Source organism: Helicoverpa armigera, chromosome 9, assembly GCF_030705265.1.
Source record: "Helicoverpa armigera isolate CAAS_96S chromosome 9, ASM3070526v1, whole genome shotgun sequence".
Taxonomy (NCBI): Eukaryota; Metazoa; Arthropoda; class Insecta; order Lepidoptera; family Noctuidae; genus Helicoverpa; species Helicoverpa armigera.
Genome location: NC_087128.1, coordinates 7,185,652 through 7,206,601, shown reverse-complemented (window position 1 = coordinate 7,206,601; position 20,950 = coordinate 7,185,652). Strand labels below are relative to the sequence as shown.

General features: G+C 37.1%; 3 protein-coding genes across 4 annotated transcripts; 2 read left to right on the top strand and 1 right to left on the bottom strand.

Moving 5' to 3' along the window:
* The first annotated feature begins 160 nt into the window (after positions 1-160).
* Positions 161-7,627, top strand: LOC110369902 (RNA-binding protein cabeza). Its single transcript, XM_021325523.3, has 7 exons — positions 161-371; positions 455-604; positions 789-1,089; positions 3,820-3,851; positions 5,222-5,361; positions 5,509-6,173; positions 6,434-7,627. Exons 1-7 carry the CDS (start codon positions 362-364, stop codon positions 6,459-6,461), a joined length of 1,326 nt encoding a protein of 441 aa, XP_021181198.1. The 5' UTR covers positions 161-361; the 3' UTR covers positions 6,462-7,627.
* A 493-nt stretch (positions 7,628-8,120) lies between these two features.
* On the bottom strand, positions 8,121-13,560 carry LOC110369968 (mitochondrial Rho GTPase). Of its 2 annotated transcripts, XM_021325635.3 has the most exons (12): positions 13,160-13,560; positions 12,629-12,837; positions 12,377-12,529; positions 12,172-12,303; positions 11,824-12,020; positions 11,219-11,408; positions 10,808-10,943; positions 9,540-9,670; positions 9,231-9,458; positions 8,955-9,148; positions 8,392-8,430; positions 8,121-8,322 (listed from the first exon to the last, which is right to left on the bottom strand). In XM_021325635.3, exons 1-12 carry the CDS (start codon positions 13,350-13,352, stop codon positions 8,196-8,198), a joined length of 1,929 nt encoding a protein of 642 aa, XP_021181310.1. In that variant the 5' UTR covers positions 13,353-13,560; the 3' UTR covers positions 8,121-8,195. The 2 variants fall into 2 exon arrangements, with proteins under 2 accessions (XP_021181310.1, XP_021181311.1); XM_021325636.3 differs by lacking the exon at positions 8,392-8,430 and having other exon boundaries at positions 13,160-13,559.
* A 333-nt stretch (positions 13,561-13,893) lies between these two features.
* LOC110369948 (DNA-directed RNA polymerase III subunit RPC2) lies at positions 13,894-20,790 on the top strand. The gene is made up of 12 exons (XM_021325606.3): positions 13,894-14,211; positions 14,505-14,836; positions 14,947-15,059; positions 15,267-15,442; positions 15,665-15,852; positions 17,024-17,408; positions 17,506-17,869; positions 17,954-18,412; positions 18,493-19,287; positions 19,364-19,500; positions 19,877-20,040; positions 20,496-20,790. The coding sequence occupies exons 1-12, from the start codon at positions 14,137-14,139 to the stop codon at positions 20,710-20,712; spliced, it is 3,405 nt and encodes a 1,134-aa protein (XP_021181281.1). The 5' UTR covers positions 13,894-14,136; the 3' UTR covers positions 20,713-20,790.
* Positions 20,791-20,950: the final 160 nt, after the last annotated feature.

The window sequence follows — 20,950 nt, the reverse complement described above, 5'->3', positions numbered from 1 at the left end:
TTAAAATTACATTATACAATTGTAAATTACATTATTTAAATCATTTTTTTTGTGTTATATATATGTATTTCATTATTGAATATATTATCATTAAGTTTCAAAGAGTGTGTTCCACTTTGGATGGACTCTATGGTTAGTTTGCAATAATAAATGCATAGAAAAAAAAAACGGCGTGGCGCGCGGCGCGGTCAGGCGCGGTGTTGAACTGAATGAATGGTTTTGTTGGTTGCATTGCAATTGGCGGCCATTGTAGCGTGGCGTGGATTATTTCTGAAACTAAGTTGTCTGTTCTACAGTAAAGTAAACCAAAGCATAGTTTTGTAACTACAGTGGTGTGAAATAGAGTTTTTGATAGCTGATTATGGGTGACCGTAAGTAGTTTTTTTTTAATTATAGGTACTCATACATAAGTTTCAAACTGTGCAGTTCACTTCATTGAAACATTTTGTTATAGCGGGTGACTACAGCGGTGGATATTCCGCTCAGTATTCAGTACCACCTCCAGCTATGGCATCTGGTGACAATAATTACTCTGGGTCCGGACAAGGCTACCAGAGTAGTTACGCTTCTGGCCAGACTCAAGATTGGAATCAACAAAATTCCGGTAAATAGAATTTACAACGCCATAGCAGCAATATCTGTAAAGAAAATAAGATATCATACACAAGTTAATTTGATCTAAATAAATCTGACCTGTCCCTGAGAATGTCGTCGCCCGCGTTTAATGATAAATCCTGAAATCTTTGCACACCCTTTGGTACGCTGACCTAGTACAAATAATGTTTCAGGAGGCAACTCTTATGGAAGTGGTCAACAAGGGAACAGTTATGGCCAAAACTACGACTCTAACTATGGTGGGAGTGGTGGCGGCTATGACCGTAACAGCAGCAGTAATTACAATGTAGGGGGCAGTGATCGTGGCAGCAGTTATTACGGCGGCGGCGATCGCGGCAGCTCTAACTATGGTGGGGACAGAGACCGTGACAGACAAGGATACTCTGGAGGCGGTGGAAATGGTGACAGAGGGGGATTCGGAGGAGGTGATCGAAGCTACAATAGAGATGGGGGGAGTAGAGATGGTGGATTCGGGTAAGTGTCAGTTCTGCTTATTTTATTTAGGGTGATGTACATTATTATTATTTGTTAATGTTTACCTGACAACCAATTTGAAATATTAGTAAGGTAATTAACATGAACCCCATTAGTTGGTACATGGACATTATATGAAGCTGAAAATAAATTGTGAGACATTTATCCTCTACTTTGAAATAGTATAATGATGTCTTATAGTAATTTCTTTTTTGGTTGTTAATTGACAATCGTCATCATCAGTCTATTAAGAATTCCAAAAGCACAGGCCTCCCCTCGCACAGAAGAACAATGCGACTTAGTCTCCACACGGTTGAATAGGCTTCCTCCTGATGTTTGAGAAGATGTTTTCCTTCACTTTTATCCAGTTATTAGTGGAATCAAACCCACACACATACTTGAGAGGTTGGGGCTTTACCCACTAGGCCACCACAACTTATCATTTCTGTTTTTTCCTCAAAGAATAAAAAGAGACTTAAGCATATAATTGCAATTTGTGTACTGAATATTTTAAAATAGGATGTTATACAAAAATATTACTGTCCAAAATACCAATGCACAATTTTTGATTTTCTGCATTTCATGTGCATCTCTACTGTTTAATTAGTTTCTAAAACAGTACAGTTCTCTACTGTTTAGTGTTTGAGTTTAATAACTTGGATGAAATAGTGGAATGGTGGACTACTGTAAACACATTTTCAAAAAGAATTGGAAAGTTAGTTCAAGGTAGTTTTAACTGTAATGTTTTTTAACATTTACTACCCATGATTTTGAATTTTCTCTTAAACATTTGTGATTAGACTACAAAAAAGTTATGCAGACATTTGACATAGGTATAAGATGTATGGGTTTTTTATGTGTCAAATGTGTGTGTACTTTCAAACTAAAATCAGTCTAGATTTAGATGTCATTTGGCATTGAGACAGGTAAATTCTTGGCCGAGGACATTTTGAGTACAAACAAGAGCAACATTTTCAAGAGTACAGATATTTTATGATCCCAAACCATCCCAGTTGATAATATATTTATTTACCTATATATATTTTAACTGTGGTCAAGCTATGGCTACACTATGACTCTGTACATGGTGCCATAATTAACATTGTAAAAGTGTTAGCACATTCAGATGACTTAAACTCGGCCGATTCTTATGGAATTAGCTGCAGGGTTTAATCCCTTAGCAGGCCCTAGTGTCGGAGTTTTCCCAAATTCGCCTCACGGCCGATGTGGTATGCACGACTGCGGCTAAATAGTTTTCGAATACAAAGTTTTCGAAGAACTTGCAAACTTAGGGATGATTTGAGAAGGTTTCTAAAACCCATCAAGTGATTTCGGTCCTACCTAGGATCGAAGGCCCCTATCACGGCAGTCCTGTATATGAATAATGCGACGAATGGCTTAGTTGACTTGAACTAGAACAAGGACATTCTTTCCAACATTTTAGCATTATTTCCCTAATAAATTGTTTGCTAATCGATGCGGAGCATTCTCTGTTCTCTCTAAAAGAATTTGACAATTAAGAAAAAGAAACTCGTGCACGTGATCAGTTGTTAGGCTATTAATCTAGACGCGGGATTTAAAAATGAACGTGTATATTTTCCACCTAACCATTTGAACACAGATATTTTGATTTTGCCATTAGATATTATACACTGGGCATGAATTCAATCTAATGATGTTATCCGAATGGACTAGAAGTAAGAATGTTGGGTCAACTTGGTTCTGCTTATATAAAAGTTCGAATATTCGTGGAAGTTGTTTTGTTCTGAACTGAGTCTCCCTCTCTGAGTCAAACCTGATAGTCGTCCAGCCACCCTTACTTTTTACTAAGAAAGGAGTACATGGATATTGCGTTGGATTCCGGATCGGATGTGGGTGTACAGTTCGAACCAAAGTTATTGGCGGCGCTTATGGACATGCTTACCTCGATTACCGCCACTGGTCCTTTATTGGAAACTTTATTCTCCGAAGTAATTTACTTGACCTCCCGCGTAGGTGCAGTAATACAAGTTGTTGACTATGTTCAAAAACGCCATTATGTTTAGTTCGCACTGTACATTGTTATTGTGCGCTTTTAGCTACTTTGGAAAATTTAATTCCATTTGCAAAGAAACCTCGTGGTATCACGTCATCGTGTGTAATTTAATTGTCAGTTATTGACAAATCTTATAATAAAATTTTAATGTATCTTTATACTTATGTAATGAAGATTAATATGATATACGCCAATCTCTACTGAAACCGAATTTTTCATTGTTTTATTGATAAAATTAGTCTTCATTACATATCTTTGCAAAAAGAATGGGAACGTTACACGTATTTATTTCTGAAGCGTGAAATGAAAAGCCCTCATGCGAATCCCATTTTTTTTATTTGTGTCCTATAAAATAATTTTGAATAAATCCCTTTTTATTTTTAAGAAACCTGCAAATTTATTCAAAGTTGTTTTATTTAATAGTTTTCAAGCTCCTGTCATAAATTTGTTCACATTGTTATATTACTGCCAGATTGCATGTATTTAAGAACTATATATTGTAATATTAACATCACCCGTAACAATGTTCTAAGATTTTCAAGGTATCAAGGTATTAAACGTTATGGTAAAGAAAAGGATGCAACACATGGACTAAGGTCACTTTAAAAGTGTACCTAGGTGTCAATGAATCTTCGCGGCCGTACAGTGTGTCCCCAGCCTGCCCAGTGTACTAAACGCTGTTCTTATTGTTTTAGTGGCGGCGGCAGGGGGGGTGGTTATAATAAAGGTAAAGCTCCTCGCGATGAGCGAGCGGTGCTGTTAACATTTTATTAATTTGTAATAATAAGGGCTGCCAAACCTGGTATTCTATTGGTTCACTGGTAAAAACGGGTTCATGCGTATACATTATTGGAATTAGTGTTTAACTATAAGAAATATTTGTATGTAAAGGTTGCGGAGCCTGGTGTATCAAAAGCTATCATCAATATACGAAAAGGTGTCCAGAGATATTATTAATCACATGAAATATCAGCTCTTGTGCTGTTGTCCAGGAGAGTTGATATTACTTGGCAGCTCAGCTGCCTGTTACCACATTCAAATAAAATAAGTAAATCAACATCTTTTGGGGGTGTCTCGACTGCGCACAATCGCTGATGGTAGTACTATGCGGTAAAAACGAGAAGGTGGTTCAACATACGACGTGGCGCATATTTTCCTTCTATAATGTGTAAGGTAAACCGTCGTCATTACTGTGTCAAAGTTCTGGTTTTAACATTTCCGCTCCTTTTTGTGGAAGGTGGTTTAATTGAAACAAGGGTGTATTGAAGAACAAAACAAATGGTGATTTTATTATGATAAGAGTTGCGTATTAGTGTAAGTCTTATAAGTATACCAGAAACATGTATATCGTTTTGGCAGCCCTAATTGAAATTTAAGTGAATGTGTTATTGGAAATTGTTTACCTCAATTCCTATGAATAGTTCTAATGGGTTCTTTTACGATAGTTATCTACTGTTCTAAATTAATATGGTACATCGATAAATTTTGACGATATTATCGTCGCTTTTTATCTAGAATGGTACGAAATTAAAAACCTGATCTTTTGAACAACTGACTTACCAAACAAAGATTCAACAAGAAGGTGAGGAGATTCTTCAATTAAACGAGCCAGAATATCAGGGTAAACCGCGAGAATTTGCTAGTCCTCAAAGATTTATGTTACATGTACTTGGACATTCCTGAAGCCTACCTAAAAAACGTAGGATCAATGCGATGATGAATAAGAATTTCTTTTATTGATGTCCCATATTAATTATAGTACGGTATTTGCTATTGTAACATGTCGGTGTATCGGCGTACTTTTTGATTTGGAAATTATAAAAAAGAACAATAGGTTTTAATAGTTATGAAAAGGTTTATTTTGGTTTTGACAAGAGTATTAGTGTGTTTGTATGGTGTAAGAAAACACTACAGAAGTGTCATAATAATACATTATTCTTCAAAAACTAAACTTCACGCTATGGTTGTGTTATTATGTCTTGGGTTACGTATGTTCGACAGTTTATAAAAATATTTCAAGCTAAATTGCATCGGTAAAAAATTAAGCACCATGTGTGTACTTTCAATAGCAGTAGCTAAATTAATATTTATCTACAGGTGGCGGCGGCGGATTCGGTGGAGATCGGGGTGGGGGTGATATGGTAACTCAAGAAGACACCATCTTTATCCAAGGGATGAATCCATCTACTACTGAAGATGAGTTATGTCAACACTTCGGGTCTATTGGAATTATCAAGGTACATATTTCAACCTACCTATACATTTTAATAACGAAATAATTTTAAATGTGTAGTGTCACGACGTTTTTTTTCTTTGCCTTATCGTGAACTTTAATTGATCTTAAATCTTCTTCAGTTATGTATAAGTACGTTTTTTTTACACAGACCGACAAGAAAACCCAAAGACCAAAGGTTTGGATGTATAAAGATAAAGTATCTGGGCAACCTAAAGGTGAAGCTACGGTTACGTATGAAGACTCCAACGCTGCATCCTCGGCCATTCAGTGGTTTGATGGAAAAGATTTTAATGGAGCTACGATTAAAGTGTCGCTTGCTCAAAGACAAAACACATGGGGCGGCAACAAAGGCGGCGGCGGCGGAGGCTTCCGTGGCGGACGCGGGGGAGGCGGCGGCGGTCGCGGCGGCGGCGGCGGCGGACCTCGCGGTGGTGGCGGCTCCTCCGGCGGCGGCGGCGGTGGCGGCGGCGGACCACCTTCTGGCAACAGAGCTGGCGATTGGAGATGTCCTAACCCAAGTTGTGGAAATACTAACTTTTCTTGGAGAAAAGCTTGCAACCGATGTAATGAAGAGAAACCAGAAGGTGCTGGAGGTGGTAGTGGTGGTCCACCATCTGGTGGTAACGGACGCGGAGGTGGCGGTGGCCCTCCAGGGCGCGGGGGTCGTGGAGGTGGCGGCCGCGGCGGCGGCGGTGGCTGGGGAGGCGGCGGCCGCGGCGACCGAGGCGGCGACCGCGGCGGTGACCGCCGCAGCTACGGCAGCGGTGGCGGCGACCGTGGCAGCGGCGGCGGCGCCATGAGGAGCGATGGCGGGTCAGTATTATCTGTAGTATTCTGTAGCTTAATGTAAAGTTCATGAAAGTAATACCCGATTTTGAAACTGGATGTTTATTGACTAGTTGGCTGCTTTAGTACCGTGACCTGAACGCCATACATTCACTTATTGAGTATATTAATAAAATAATGCATTTGTTGATTTCTGATTACCACGTAAGGCGCACCTTGCTTCCCAATAAAATGAGATTTAACATAATTGGGCATATACTAATGAATCTGTTTTTCTTTGTTTACAGTGGGAGAGACCGCCAAAGACCATATTAAGATAATATTATTATGTTATTAATATGATTTAGTTTTTTTTTTACTTGACGTAAGTTAATAGCGACAACATGTTGTGTGGTCTTGTATAAATTTATTAATTAAGACTATAATTCTGGATAAAATGTTCAAAATATCCACTCTAGAGACTGCACATACCAAGTGAGAGCATTAGTGGTTAATGTTCTTATCAACATGCTGTTTACGGGCAAAATTATGTGACACGTCATATTTGTCATTGAAGTTGCTTTAGAAATAAGAAAATATTGTTGCCCCCAAAAAAACTAATCACAGTTGTCAATGTTTACAAACCAGAAATATGAATGAGATTGGATTACTTTGTGTAAGTTAATCAAATATACCTTATCTTATGTAACTATGATTATCATGAATACTGAACATAAAATGCGCCTCATCAGCTAAATAAATTAACTGTATTTCTTAGCGAAAAACTAACTATTTTTTTATAGTTAGATTTAGAATCAAATAATTCTTTGATAAATATAATAATTTCCATCTGATTTAACGTGTTATTAAGTGTTTTTAGAAATATTATTTAAAAAGTACAATCTTGACCTTAATTTACAAATTGTTAAACTGTTATCATTCTATTTTAATTTATAATACTTGTTATGGCGAGATTCCACTAAAATAGTTTCGCGCACTAGAAAAGTTTGCACTCAATTTGATACCATTTACTAGCGCGAGTAAACCAAAAGAAACATTGGAGTGCGTGATACGTCGGTGGAAGCTCGCCTTTAGGTTTCCAAATAGGTACCTAGTCATGAGGCTGCCCGCCCACGTCTGACAATCGGTGACAGCTTTTTTGTAGGAGATAATAGAATTCCTTGTTAGCAATAGTACAACGCTAACGTCCTAAAAAAGTCGGTCAGAAAATCCTAGTCAGAACTACAAAAATCGGCCTGATTAGGTATCTGTTCTACGAAAGTCTGGCGTAGGCGGGCAGCCTTAAAAAAGCATGGAGTAGTTTCAGAAATGTGACATTAATTTTATACTTGACATATCCGATTTAGTAAATCAGGAAAAGTGTATTCGGGGCGCATTATTAGTTTCGTGACGCAGGAGATACTCTTACAAGCTCAGTCATAAGAAATAAAACATTGTATATTAGCATGCATTCAATAAATAAGTTAATATAGTAAATTAAAGTTTTATTTTTTCTCAAGAGGACAGTCACACTGGCATGTTTTTCCAAAATTGAGTATCTATATACGCAAATCAAGATTCAGTGAACACTTGTTGGCGCCTAATTTATGAGTAAACTGGGTACTGACCAACGTTATTTTCGCATCGAGCATGCGGTGTCATGTTTTTAAAATCGGTGTAACACGCTCGCAGGAAGCCTCGTAGTCTCAATCACGATGGTCGATGATGAGGTTTTATTGCAGAGAGGTTTGCGACGTGGGTAGCGGCCACAGGTATGTCACCGTAAAGCTTCCTATTTCGATTTGATTAAAAAACTAAATATTTGTTGTTGTTGCACCTGATCTGAAGGAACAACGAACTTCGCCGGGTCAGCTGTTGCTTAATAATAAAAGCTTTTTCTGCCATCTAATATTTTATTTACAAATTAATCAAAATATACTACTTTGTAATAAAAGGTTTTTCTTTGGTCTATAATTAAATAAATTTTTCAAGCACTTCAATTCAATACTATTTTTAATACATAACATATTTATGTACAATAAATAAAAGATAGCTGCAGAACCAGTTAACCTAACGTTTCTGGAAGCTAAATATCTTAATCAGGACGAGGCCCACGACAGTTGCAGCAGCGACTCCGATGCCTGCCTTCCACCAAGACGAATTGTCCCCCGTCAAGCTTGCAAAGTGCTTCAAGTGCCTAAAACGCGGATCATAATTAGGAAATAATAAATACCTGAGATCTAAATTTGATGCAAGTAACACTAACCTGTGCTTGCTGAATAAAATCCAAGCTGCTTGAAATTGACTGACAAAGACAATTAAAATAACAGTATTTAATTACAGCAATTATACAAGGACTCGTGATGGTCAAGAAATCCAATATAAGTAATTTTGTGCCAAGCCACCTTACGGCGTTTATCATCCTAGCTGCCTACCACCTACTACCATTACCTACCATTTCAAAGCTATCAGTAAAATATCGAATTTAGGAACTATTTTGGCCGACTTGTCAACATTTACCGTAGCCCTTTATTATTTAACTGCTTCCCGAAGTTTCACCTGGGATTCGAGGGAACTACTTCGAACCCGAATGAAACGTAGCCTAAATCTTCCCTCGGTAAATGAGCTATCTAAAATTAGCTAGTTTAATCGAATTAAATATTTCGTATGACTTGGTAAAGATTGAAAATGTAGGTAGGTACCTACCTACAGGGCTTAATAAAACCGGGAGCTTGGCACTAAATGTTAAATCATTTCGTTTTAGACATCACGTTTACCATGAGAAACTATAAAAATTAAATAGGCAACAATCAATAAGTGTTAACTTACGGAAATGCAGCCATCGTGGCGAGCTTGACGAATACATCGTGTTTATTTTCTCTAATGTTGAACAACTGAGGTGGCAGAAGTTGATATTTATTGCAGAAAACCTCCGGTTGCAAGATGTACTCCTGTCTTGCGATTAGCGCATCACCCTTTGTGCCCACAATTAACACAGGGATATGACTTTCTGCAAAGTATTTCTGAAACAATAATAACTGATATGTGTCACATCATTCACGGAAACTGTACTCTACTTTTACGCCCAGTTATCCAAATACTTACGATATATATCCTTGCGATATACTCGAAGGATCGACTGGCAGCAACATCATAAACGAGACAGGCAACATCACAATTGACTTCGTGGGGCTGCAGCGGGTCTGACACACGTGTTATCGGTATTTCTTTTAAAACTAAGTACTTTTCTTGACCATATACCAACACTGTGTTTATGCAACAGTTTTCCGCAGTATTGCTGTCACCTCGCTCGTTCGCATGCGGCTTTATTTTCTAAAAGGGAGAAAAAGGCGTTAACTTCCCGATTTAAAATAATTACAGTGGAAAATAATAATCCTATCAACCTCACTGTACCTTATGTGCTATGCCGAGAAAGCTTCTACAAATAGATGTCTTTCCACATGACCTGGGCCCGATGATATGACACTGGTATACATTACGACTGGACTGTTTCTTGGCGATATCAACTTTCTTTTCTCGAGTTACTGCAAAAAAAAAGTCAGTATAAAGACTTGTATAAAGTATGGTATTTATTAGGTTACATACTTAATTGTGATTATACCATAGATATAATATTACTAAACAAGATTGCGCACGCTCAAAATATATATTTACGAAAATGAACTCTGAAAAAATGAATCCGGTTAGACTGGAAGCCGACCCCAACATAGTTTGGGAAAAAAAAGGCTCGGAGGATGAACTCTATTCTAACGCAATAAGGTACTAAATTGGTTGCATAATACACAGAGGCAAATCCGAGCCGAGAGGGATAGTTCGAACGGAGGCTGTTTGTCTCTTTCTAACACCTTGCCAGCATAAAATAATGTTGTGATCAAAAGTTTTGTCTTCCCAAAAAACAATTGAATCACATAAAAATTTTATCATATTTTAACAATTGTAAATCAACAAATTAATAACAATCGCATTAATTTATTCGTATTTATTATTAAAACATAAACAACATAAATTTTTATTTTGCTTTTTTTTATTTTGTAGCGGTAACCCTGAACATTCTTGGCGCGTAATCAGCATTTAAAATTTTGTTTATATTTTTTTGTATTAAATCAATTTAAACTATTAAAATTGTGAAAAAGTGTCGCGTTTCTACTTGCAAAAGTGAATCCTATGGTGTTTGCAATATATCGTTCCACAGGTTAGCTAATAATAACATTTTCGTAAACCAAACAACTAGGGTGCCCGTGAATTCTTGTAACGAGTCAAAATATGGGTGATGGATTTTAAAACTGTTGTACTATTGTTATAGCTTCCCAAAAAATGAAGAAAGGCGACATAAATGGCTCAGCAGTCTATATATGAAGTAGAAATACAAAAAAAAACAGTCTTCACTTCGAATCTTCCTGCTTTTATACTGCTAATTTCCGCTAATTATTAAAAGCCTTTATTAGTATCTTAAGGTCACAAACTGCGTAAGTTAAAACTTCAATACTAATCTGTGTTTAATAATCTTAGCAAATTCGGATTTGTCTCACATAGCTTAATCTCATAGTCACCCTATTAGAAAGGGACAGACAGCCTCCGTACTAACTGTTTCACTCGGCTCGTTTTTTGGGTTTATATGCGCAGTCCTGTTTACTAATATTATGTCTATGGATTATACTCACTATGTATAGCTGCCTTTTGTGTTTCATTTTCAAGGAAGTTGAAGCCCAGGTAAGCTAGATAGGCACTTGTATTTTGCAAGTCCAGTAGCGTCATTAGGGTCCAGCGACACATCCAACCTTGTAAAGTTAAGTATCCCTGCAATGTCAATGAATTCAAAATTGCTTCGCTTTCATAAGTTTGTAAAAAGTTCTAAGAAATCACTGTAAGCAACTTACGAAGGGGTATTACATTTCTTAAATTATCATAAGTTAATTACGCAAGCTACATAATTGAGTAAAAAATTACAAGTGTAAAGTAGGCCGTTGTAACAGAGACAGCCTTAGGTCGAACGAAATTTTCCATGCTACGAGCGCGATTTAAATAAAAAGAAATCACATATGACTAACTTTGAGATGTAAAATATTCAATACCTTGTCATTTGTAGGCACTGTATATCGCAAGTTGTGCCATGGTATTCTAGGACAACATGAGAACACATTTTTCAGTTCAGTAGGATTTAGCATGCCATCTTTGTCACTGTCATATTTCTCAAACAACTGTGCTAGAAACTGCTGGCCTTTGTAAGAGAGTTCAGTTGTGCAGCCCACTGGAACCTTAATACTGCAAATAAAAAATGTTTTTAATGAGCTTCCTTAAATATGGCCATTATAAGCCACCAAAACCAGCAGAGATGGATAGGAAGCTATGGGGCAAGCCTTTGGCTGGCAGTGATGTGACAGTATAGGCTGATTGAAATAAAAAAGGTGCTTTCTTTGATATGAGCAACTCCTAAAAGATAAATTAAAAAGAATCTGATTGTCTAGAAATGCATCACAGAAAGTATTCCAAACATGACTGGTACATTTACTTTTGTGTTATAAAAAAAATAAGGTTGTATTGTTTTTAATTTTATAGATGTAGTCTGCTTATGTTTTAGTGCATGTTTAGATATATTATTGTGTCCTTTCTGTGGCATTCGGTTAAAATAAACATAAATTAGTGGTGTAATCAAATAAATAAATTTGCGAGCACTTACTTAGCATATAAGTAATTTTGAGTCAATTCCAGGCTTTCCTCATAGCCAAACTTGCGAAGGACCGTCCATGTTGTTTCATTTCGTCCTCTTTGTATAAATAAGCAATGTAAGAAAATAAAACCTTTTATAGTTATGCAATCATTTTCTATCCCGCCAGGAATGTTCTGGGCAATTACTGATTTTACTTCATCTAAAACCTGAAATGTGGTTTGAATAAAAATTACATTATTGTATTTTATTATTTAAATAGACTTTTAAATTAATGCAAGTTTATGGAAACACTTTGCAAGAACGTAACACTCTTGCAACTCATATATTAGTAGTGTGTGTGATAACCTTCACTTTTACCTGTAATTGCAAAGGTGAATCAAAACATTTCCTTTGAAACATTGTTACTTCATAGTCATCTAGAAGGCCATCACCGTCTAAGTCACAGATCTTGAAAATTCTTGTTAAAGCTCTTTTGCATTTTTCTGTTAACTGTAAACAAGTACATTAAAATTAATACCAGTATCAAAGGCAAATGTGTCACATAAGGTCATATTTTCATTACCTCTTGTTCTTCAATACTGTAAATAGGGTTAATAGGATGGAGGACAGCTTTTTGAGCATTGTAGAACATTTCAGATACATTTATAAGAGATTTTGCTGAGCATTCTATGCATCGGTCAACTTCTGGATATTCTTCGGCTATGTCCCAAATATTCTGCAACATTCATTTAAATGTATGTAAACATTGTAAAGCCTCATACACAAAAGTGCAGATAAATCTAATTAGAATGTTAAAAGTATTTTTAAATCTTACGTCAATAACAGAGTAGTCAATAAGATCAATCTTGTTTCCAACAAGAATAACAGGTTTTCGGTAGTCATCAGGACAGTTTTCTCTGACAAAAGGCAACCAATATGATGCTATTTTATTCAGTGTCTCTTGTCTGTCCACAGAGAATACTATGCATATTACATGAGCCCTTTCTATTTCTTCTCCCACCTGCTCAATACTTTGCTCTGCAACTAAATAATATATCTGATGAGTACCTACTTCTACACATGAGATGGTGGCAAGCATGATACAGCAGTGAAATATCAAATCAAATAAATATTTATAAACAAAATTCGTTGTGATATCAGACTTATCATTTTTGAGCATTGGTAAAGTTATGTTGTTAGTTACCTCACTGATTATAGTAATTATGCAATTTTAATCTTGCCTATTACCATTACTACTATGACGTTTCTATTTGAACAGACTTGTAAATATTTTGTTACGAATCCTACTAGCAATGATATTAAAATGAAAAAAGCAAATTATATGCATTGTATTAAAAATACATACGACAAATATCGATAATGTTGGTTGGTACTTGTTCCGGCGTAACGTCTGCGGGAATTGTAATTTCTTCAGCCTTGGGTGGCACATGTTCTGTAAACTCTTCAGTAACTAAAGAAAGTATAAGCGAGGTTTTTCCGACACCAGGTTCACCTAACAGAAGAATTCTAACTGTACGAGGTATAGATTCGTAAACCATCTTGAAGAGTGCGAAAATTTACTAAACTACGTATAAATGCATTTTTCTTTTGATAAACGCAGTTGCTAATTTTCTGTCTTGAAGTTATCTTTCACAATAAATGCAGCCGGAATTTCGAGCTTGATGGTGATGATCATAATTTTATTTTTATCAAGACCATGAAGACCAAGACAGAATCAATCAGCGACTGTCAACGTCAGAAACACTACTGTCAGAAAAAAGACAGACTATAAATCCACTCCGTAATTAACTAACGGCAGTAGGATACTCTCGATGGACCGACTGAAATACCTCCATCTACCTAGCCTTTTCACAACTATGTTGGGGTTAGCTTGCAGAGTAACCAGGCGCAGCTGAGTACCAGTGTTTTACAAGGAGCGCCTGCCCGTCTGACCTTCTCAACCCAGTTCAGTTACCCGGCCAACCCAAGAATTTTGTGAAACGGTGGACTCCATAACATTTAACGATTCTTGGTAGAAGCAAGTGACAGACCTTGACAGACTGACAGTGACAAAACTGACAAATCCAATGTCAGCTGTCATAACAAGTGCTTTCTGGCTCTCTTCATGCTTCGATTGCATTTCAGAACAATTTTGTTATACTATAACCTCCTAAACTTCCAGGAATTACAAATTATTGCTCCCAAACTAAGCTTCCAATTTCCAAAGCGTCAGGGATAGCTAGTGCTACTTTTCATAATGGATAGATCGCTTCCTGGATCAAAATCTTAATGCCTGCTTCAGTCTTCATGTGAACAACAGCTGGGCCGGTTTTAAATCTTAAAATGGGGGAGATAAATAAAAGGCAAAATGATTGGGACTCCTCTAAAGGTTCGCGAGAACCTATAAAAACTGTAGAGGTTAGTTGCTTCCTAATACTTTTCTTTGTATCTCTGTCAATATATTTGTTTGTAGAAGGCTAAGACTGCTGGACTGCCATTAAAAGATCTTTAAAAACTGTGATAGTGTATTGATTATGTTACTTTGTATTGTTGCCCTTTCACTCTAAAACTACCTACTGGATGGATTTTGATGAAACTTGAGAGTCTGCTACTGTCAAGTGGTATAATAAAATACTTTTTTTATCCATATGCGGCTAGCAGTAAACATATCCATTAAATCAACATGCTCTACTTTGTATTTTTGTTCACAGGATAAATGGAAATTAGTGCCATCTTTTCTACAAGTAAAGGGATTAGTAAAACAGCACATTGATTCCTTTAACTATTTTATAAATGTTGAAATAAAGAAAATAGTTCAAGCTAATGAAAAAGTGTTTTGTGATGCTGACCCATTATTTTACATTAAATACCTCAATGCGTATGTTGGGACGCCAGATTTAGAAGAAGGTTACAATGTTACTAAGCCCACAACTCCACACGAGTGTAGGCTTAGAGACATGACATATTCAGCACCAATAACAGTAGACATAGAGTACATTCGAGGCAACCAACGGGTCATCAAGAACAAACAGCTTATTGGCAGGTGAACATTTGTCATTCCTATTCATTTCATTTCAAACCATATTACATATACACAAGTTTTTAATTACTTTATGTTGATTTAAAATAATTCTTGAATACTTGTACTTACAGAATGCCACTGATGTTGAGGTCTTCTAATTGTGTTCTGACCAATAAGTCTGACTTTGAGCTAGCACAGCTGAATGAATGTCCACATGACCCAGGCGGTTATTTTATTATCAGAGGTATGTTTCATAACATGAGTATGTTATACCATGAGACGTCAATTGGCTAATATGTATTATGAAAAAAGCTTTTTTGGCATGTTAATATACTACACAATTATATTTAGACTTTAATTTACTTATGGACCTTTTTTTCTGTTACACAAGTTGTTAAATATATCTTTTGAATAAACCTTTTATTCTTATATATATTTTCTATTTTTGCAGGACAAGAAAAAGTGATATTGATCCAAGAACAGCTGTCCAGGAACAGGATGATTGTTGATGAATTCATGGGAGCTATACAATGCCAAGTTACCAGTTCTACTCATGAAAAGAAAACTAGAACTAATGTTATAGTGAAGAATGGCAAATATGTATTGAGACATAATGCTTTATCTGATGTAAGTTTTCAATATACATATTTTTATTTGATGTAGCATGTGTATCAATGTAGGATTATATTCACGGAGTGTTTAAAATGGCCTGTTCTTAACTTACAGGACTTATTATTAGTGTCTTACTGTTTCTACCAAATAATATCTTTGACCATTATTTTAGATTTTTGGTAACTTAGAATTTAATTATGAAATAGGTGGCAATAATATTGAGTTTCGTTTTTTCAGGATATTCCTATTGCTGTTGCCTTCAAAGCTATGGGTATCTGTAGTGACCAAGAAATTATGCAACTTATTGGCACTGATGATACTTCACTGAAGAAGATGGCTCCTTGCATTATGGATTGTCATAATTTAAAAATATTTACCCAAAATCAAGCTCTCGCCTACATTGGAAGTAAATTGAAGGTCAAAAGGTAACTTGTATTATAAATTTAAAAAAACCCCCGACCCAAAAAAGTATGCAATAATTATGACAAAAGGTTAAAAACGCTAAACCCTATAAAAAGCAAAAAATAACTTTTAACACTACGTAAACTAAATTTTGTCGTGTCGGGGGACCGCTCTAATTCATTACTTTAGATACGCGTTTTTTTTTTAAACGAATGTTGTAATATCATTTTATTTATATAAGTATTTATGAAAGTAAAAAGCGGTCCCCCGACACGTCAAAATTTAGTTTACGTAGTGTTAAAAGTTATTTTTGCTTTTATAGGGTTTAGCGTTTTAACCTTTTGTCATAATTATTGCATACTTTTTGGGTCGGGGTTTTTAAATTTATAATTTAATTTTATTTCATGCTTTTTAAAGGAGCTCCTTAATTTTTCCTTCTTTCATTTAATTTATTTTATCTTAAGATGGGGTCGCTATATGCGATCTCGGCCAAAGGAAGCTGTTTAACAATCCTCATGACAAACTGGCTCTGGGAGAATTGCACAAACTGAAAAACAATAAAGATTAACCTTTGGACATTCTAGATTTTCAGCAAAATATAAATCGGTTTATCCGTTTCATTTCAGCATTTCAGGGTTTCATCCGCCACATCCCATTTCCAGCATTAGGTTCTCGTCAATCAGAAACATGAAGAGAACTCGTCAAGACAAATTCAACGAGCCCAAACTCGATGGGTTTACTAAAAGGCAGTTCAGGGTTACGTCTCCTACCTTCGTGCCCTAACAGCAGACCAGCTCAGTGGTTCCAAAAGACATTAGTGTTTCAAATTTCAGATCCCACATACACTTGCAAGTAAACAGAGCGTGTAACATTCCTATCACATCTAGCAAACGAGCTGATGACCTTGAAGACCTGAACCGATTTCCACCAAACATAGCTAAGAACACTCCCGACTGACATACCTTTTAAACAAAAAAAACCGCATTACAATCGGATCATCCGTTTGGGAGCTACGATGCCACATACACACACACACACACACACACACACACACACACACACAGACACGTCAAACTTATAACACCCCGTCGTTTTTGCGTCGGGGGTTAAAAATATAACTTGACTGCTATGTGTACCAAATCATAAAAAGAAATGTTGATAGTTAATTTGATTGGCATAAATGATTGATTTCAGGTTTCAGTCAGGCAATGCCAAAGTCCGCACTCCTGTTGATGAAGCCAGGGATCTTCTAGCAACAACTATCCTAGCACATGTTGCTGTTGAAAACTTCAATTTCTATGTAAAAGCTATTTATCTAGCTATAATGGTAAAAAGGGTTATTGAAGCTGAAACCAATAAGGCTGCTATAGATGATCCTGATTACTATGGAAACAAGAGACTTGAGCTTGCCGGCTCTTTACTAGCTTTAATGTTTGAAGATCTGTTCAAAAGGTTCAATTGGGAATTGAAATCAATTGCAGACAAAATAATACCTAAAGTCAAAGCTGCGCCATTTGATGTTGTTAAACATATGAGACCAGATTTGATTGCTAATGGTCTGTTTGCTGCTATTTCTTCTGTAAGTTTTTAAGTACTGAATTGGCTAAGCATACATAAAAAAATCTAGTCTCTTCTAGATTTCATAGATTTTAAAATTATTTTTTTTTTCTTTCTAGGGTAACTGGACGATTAAAAGATTCAAAATGGAGAGGCATGGAGTAACTCAAGTGCTGAGTCGCCTTAGTTACATATCAGCTTTGGGTATGATGACCAGAGTGAATTCTCAATTTGAAAAGACGAGGAAGGTATCAGGGCCGCGATCTCTGCAACCTTCCCAGTGGGGCATGTTGTGTCCTTCTGATACTCCTGAAGGTGAAGCCTGCGGTCTTGTGAAGAACTTGGCACTGATGACTCACATCACTACTGAGTGTTCCGAAGAACCGATTGCGAGGCTAGCGCGTAATGCAGGCGTTGAAGACGTTAGACTATTAGGCGGCGAGGAAATTAACCACCCAGCTGTGTACATGGTGTTCCTTAATGGTGAGGCTTTACTTGACTGAAAGTTACGGAGACCTAACGTTCAGAATAAATAACGGTATGTTATAAATGTTGTTCTTTTTTTAGGTAATATTCTTGGAGTTTCAAGGCAATACAAAAGGCTTATAAAGGTTTTTAGAATGTTCCGACGACGTGGCCTCATATCGGCCTTCGTTTCAATTTACCCTAATCACAATCAGAGGACTGTCTACATTTGCAGCGACGGCGGAAGGCTCTGCCGACCATATATCATTGTAGAAAAGGGTTATCCACTAGTACAACAATTCCATATAAATGAGTTGAATAGAGGAATTAGAAAGTTCCAAGACTTTCTCAATGATGGACTGATAGAGTACTTAGACGTGAATGAGGAGAATGACAGCCACATAGCTACCGTTGAAGCAGAGATAGATCCATATGTCACCACGCATTTAGAAATTGAGCCATTCACCATCCTCGGCGTTTGTGCTGGCCTTGTCCCTTACCCGCATCACAATCAGAGTCCTAGGAATACCTACCAATGTGCTATGGGTAAACAGGCAATGGGTAAGTTCACTGGCATAGATACTTATGATCAAATTATTTACATTTTAGATCAATCATTACTGAATGTTCATATATTTTAGGTACAATTGGCTACAATCAGAAAAACAGAATAGATACGCTTATGTACAACTTAGTATACCCACAATGTCCGATGGTTAAGACGAGAACAATCGAGTTGACCAATTTTGACAAACTGCCGGCTGGGCAGAACGCCACAGTAGCCGTCATGAGTTACAGCGGCTACGATATTGAGGACGCGTTGATTCTGAACCGAGCGTCCATCGACCGCGGGTATGGCCGGTGCCTTGTCTACAAAAGCGCCAAGACCACTATGAAGAGATACAGCAATCAAACCTCCGATAGGATTTTGGGCCCTTCGAGAGACGCAACTACAGGAAAAGTTATTAGAGCACATGAAATTCTTGATACTGATGGCATAGCTGCACCCGGCGAAATGGTTGAGAATAGACAAGTTTTAATAAATAAGCAGATGCCACCAGCTACTTTAAGCACTGTTACGCAGGGGCAGCCACAACAGGTGGATTACAAGGACGTTCCTATCACCTACAAAGGTCCAGTCGAGTCTTACATAGAAAAAGTTATGGTGTCGTCAAACTCTGAAGATGCATTCCTCATTAAAATATTGTTACGTCAAACGCGTATTCCGGAGATAGGCGACAAGTTTAGTTCCCGGCACGGGCAGAAAGGTGTGACTGGTTTGATTGTGCAGCAAGAAGACATGCCATTTAATGATCGAGGCATCTGTCCTGACATGATCATGAACCCACATGGTTTCCCATCTAGAATGACTGTCGGAAAAACCATCGAACTGTTAGCAGGAAAAGCTGGCTTGATGGAAGGGAAATTTCACTATGGTATGTTTACTTTGCAACTTTGCTCTTTTATCTAGTTTTAGATTTTAGCCATTCCAACTGTGTTTGTTTTCTTCAGGCACTGCATTCGGCGGTTCTAAGGTTCGCGATGTATGTCAGGAGTTAGAAAAACACGGATACAACTATCATGGAAAGGATATATTTTACTCTGGATTAACTGGAGAGCCCTTGGAAGCTTATATTTATTCTGGTCCTGTAAGTATTAAGGTTATGTTAAGTTCAATTATCCTACTAATATTATAAACGCAAAAGTTTGTCACTTTCAAAAACTATCGGATGGATTTTGCAGTAACATAGTAATTTATGTGCGGGAAGAAGTTCCTTCGGGAAGCGAGATTTGTATATTTGCAAATGTACAAAAATATAATTATCCCTAACACTTATTATTATATCCAATACTAGCCGTTTTCCCGAGGTGTCACCCTTGTCCCGTGGGAATAACTGTATCGAGATAAAATATAACTTATGTCTTTCGCAAATGTAGTTGTAATAGTTTTTTTTCCATTACAAACAAACAAAAATACATATTTTCCTCCTTGTAATATTGCAGTAATGTCAATTTGTTGATCAGGTGTACTACCAGAAACTGAAGCACATGGTACAGGACAAGATGCACGCTCGCGCCCGCGGCCCGCGCGCCGTGCTCACGCGCCAGCCCACCGAGGGACGCTCGCGAGACGGCGGCCTGCGACTCGGGGAGATGGAGCGGGACTGTCTCATCGGATATGGCGCTAGGTAAGCATGACTCTCAATTATTGTTGTGTAGTTTAGCCACTATAATTAATCATATCCATTCATTTTTTTGAGACCATCAATCACATGCTTTTTTTTCCTTTTCAACATGCGCGATGGGTTTGGTTCTCAACTTTATTATTTGAATATAGTACTTCTTTATCTCTCTTCAACATGAACAGCTGAAAACTGCAAATCCATTTTCTTAGCAAACACATGTTGTAATTTGAAGTCAAGAGTACTAGTGAAACAAATGTCGATAAAACCGTAATAACTAGTATATCAGTAATCTGTGATAAAACGCCATCATTATAAGGGTAGGTTGACTGGAGTTGCTGACTGGACTGGATATAATACCTAATACCTGCGCCCCAACAACAGGGTAATGTATACCTAGGCTAAGGATGCATCTGTATACATTTTTTGCAATAAATAAATAATATTTATGTCCTTTCCAGTATGTTGCTAATGGAACGCCTCATGCTTGCATCGGACGCGTTCAGTGCTGACATCTGCGGCGCATGTGGTCGACTGGCGAGCCGCGCGTGGTGCCACGCCTGCCACTCGTCCGCCGCCGTCTCCAGCGTCGACATGCCCTACGCCTGCAAGCTGCTCTTCCAAGAACTAGCCTCCATGAATATCGTACCCAAGCTCACGTTGAAGAAATATTGCTAGCTTGTAAGCTACTGTTATTTTTTATGTTTGTATTTCTATGTTAATTGCTAAGTGCTAATAAAATAAGCGTTAAAATTATGCAGTCTTTTGATTGGTACTAACGACTCCGATCGAGATTGTTTACCTTTAGTTAAAAAGTTAGTTTAGTTAAAATTGTGCAAGGCTTGGCGATGTATTTGACTGTGATTTTTTTTTAATACTTTTAGATATATTTTTGGGAAATGGGCACTTAGATGAT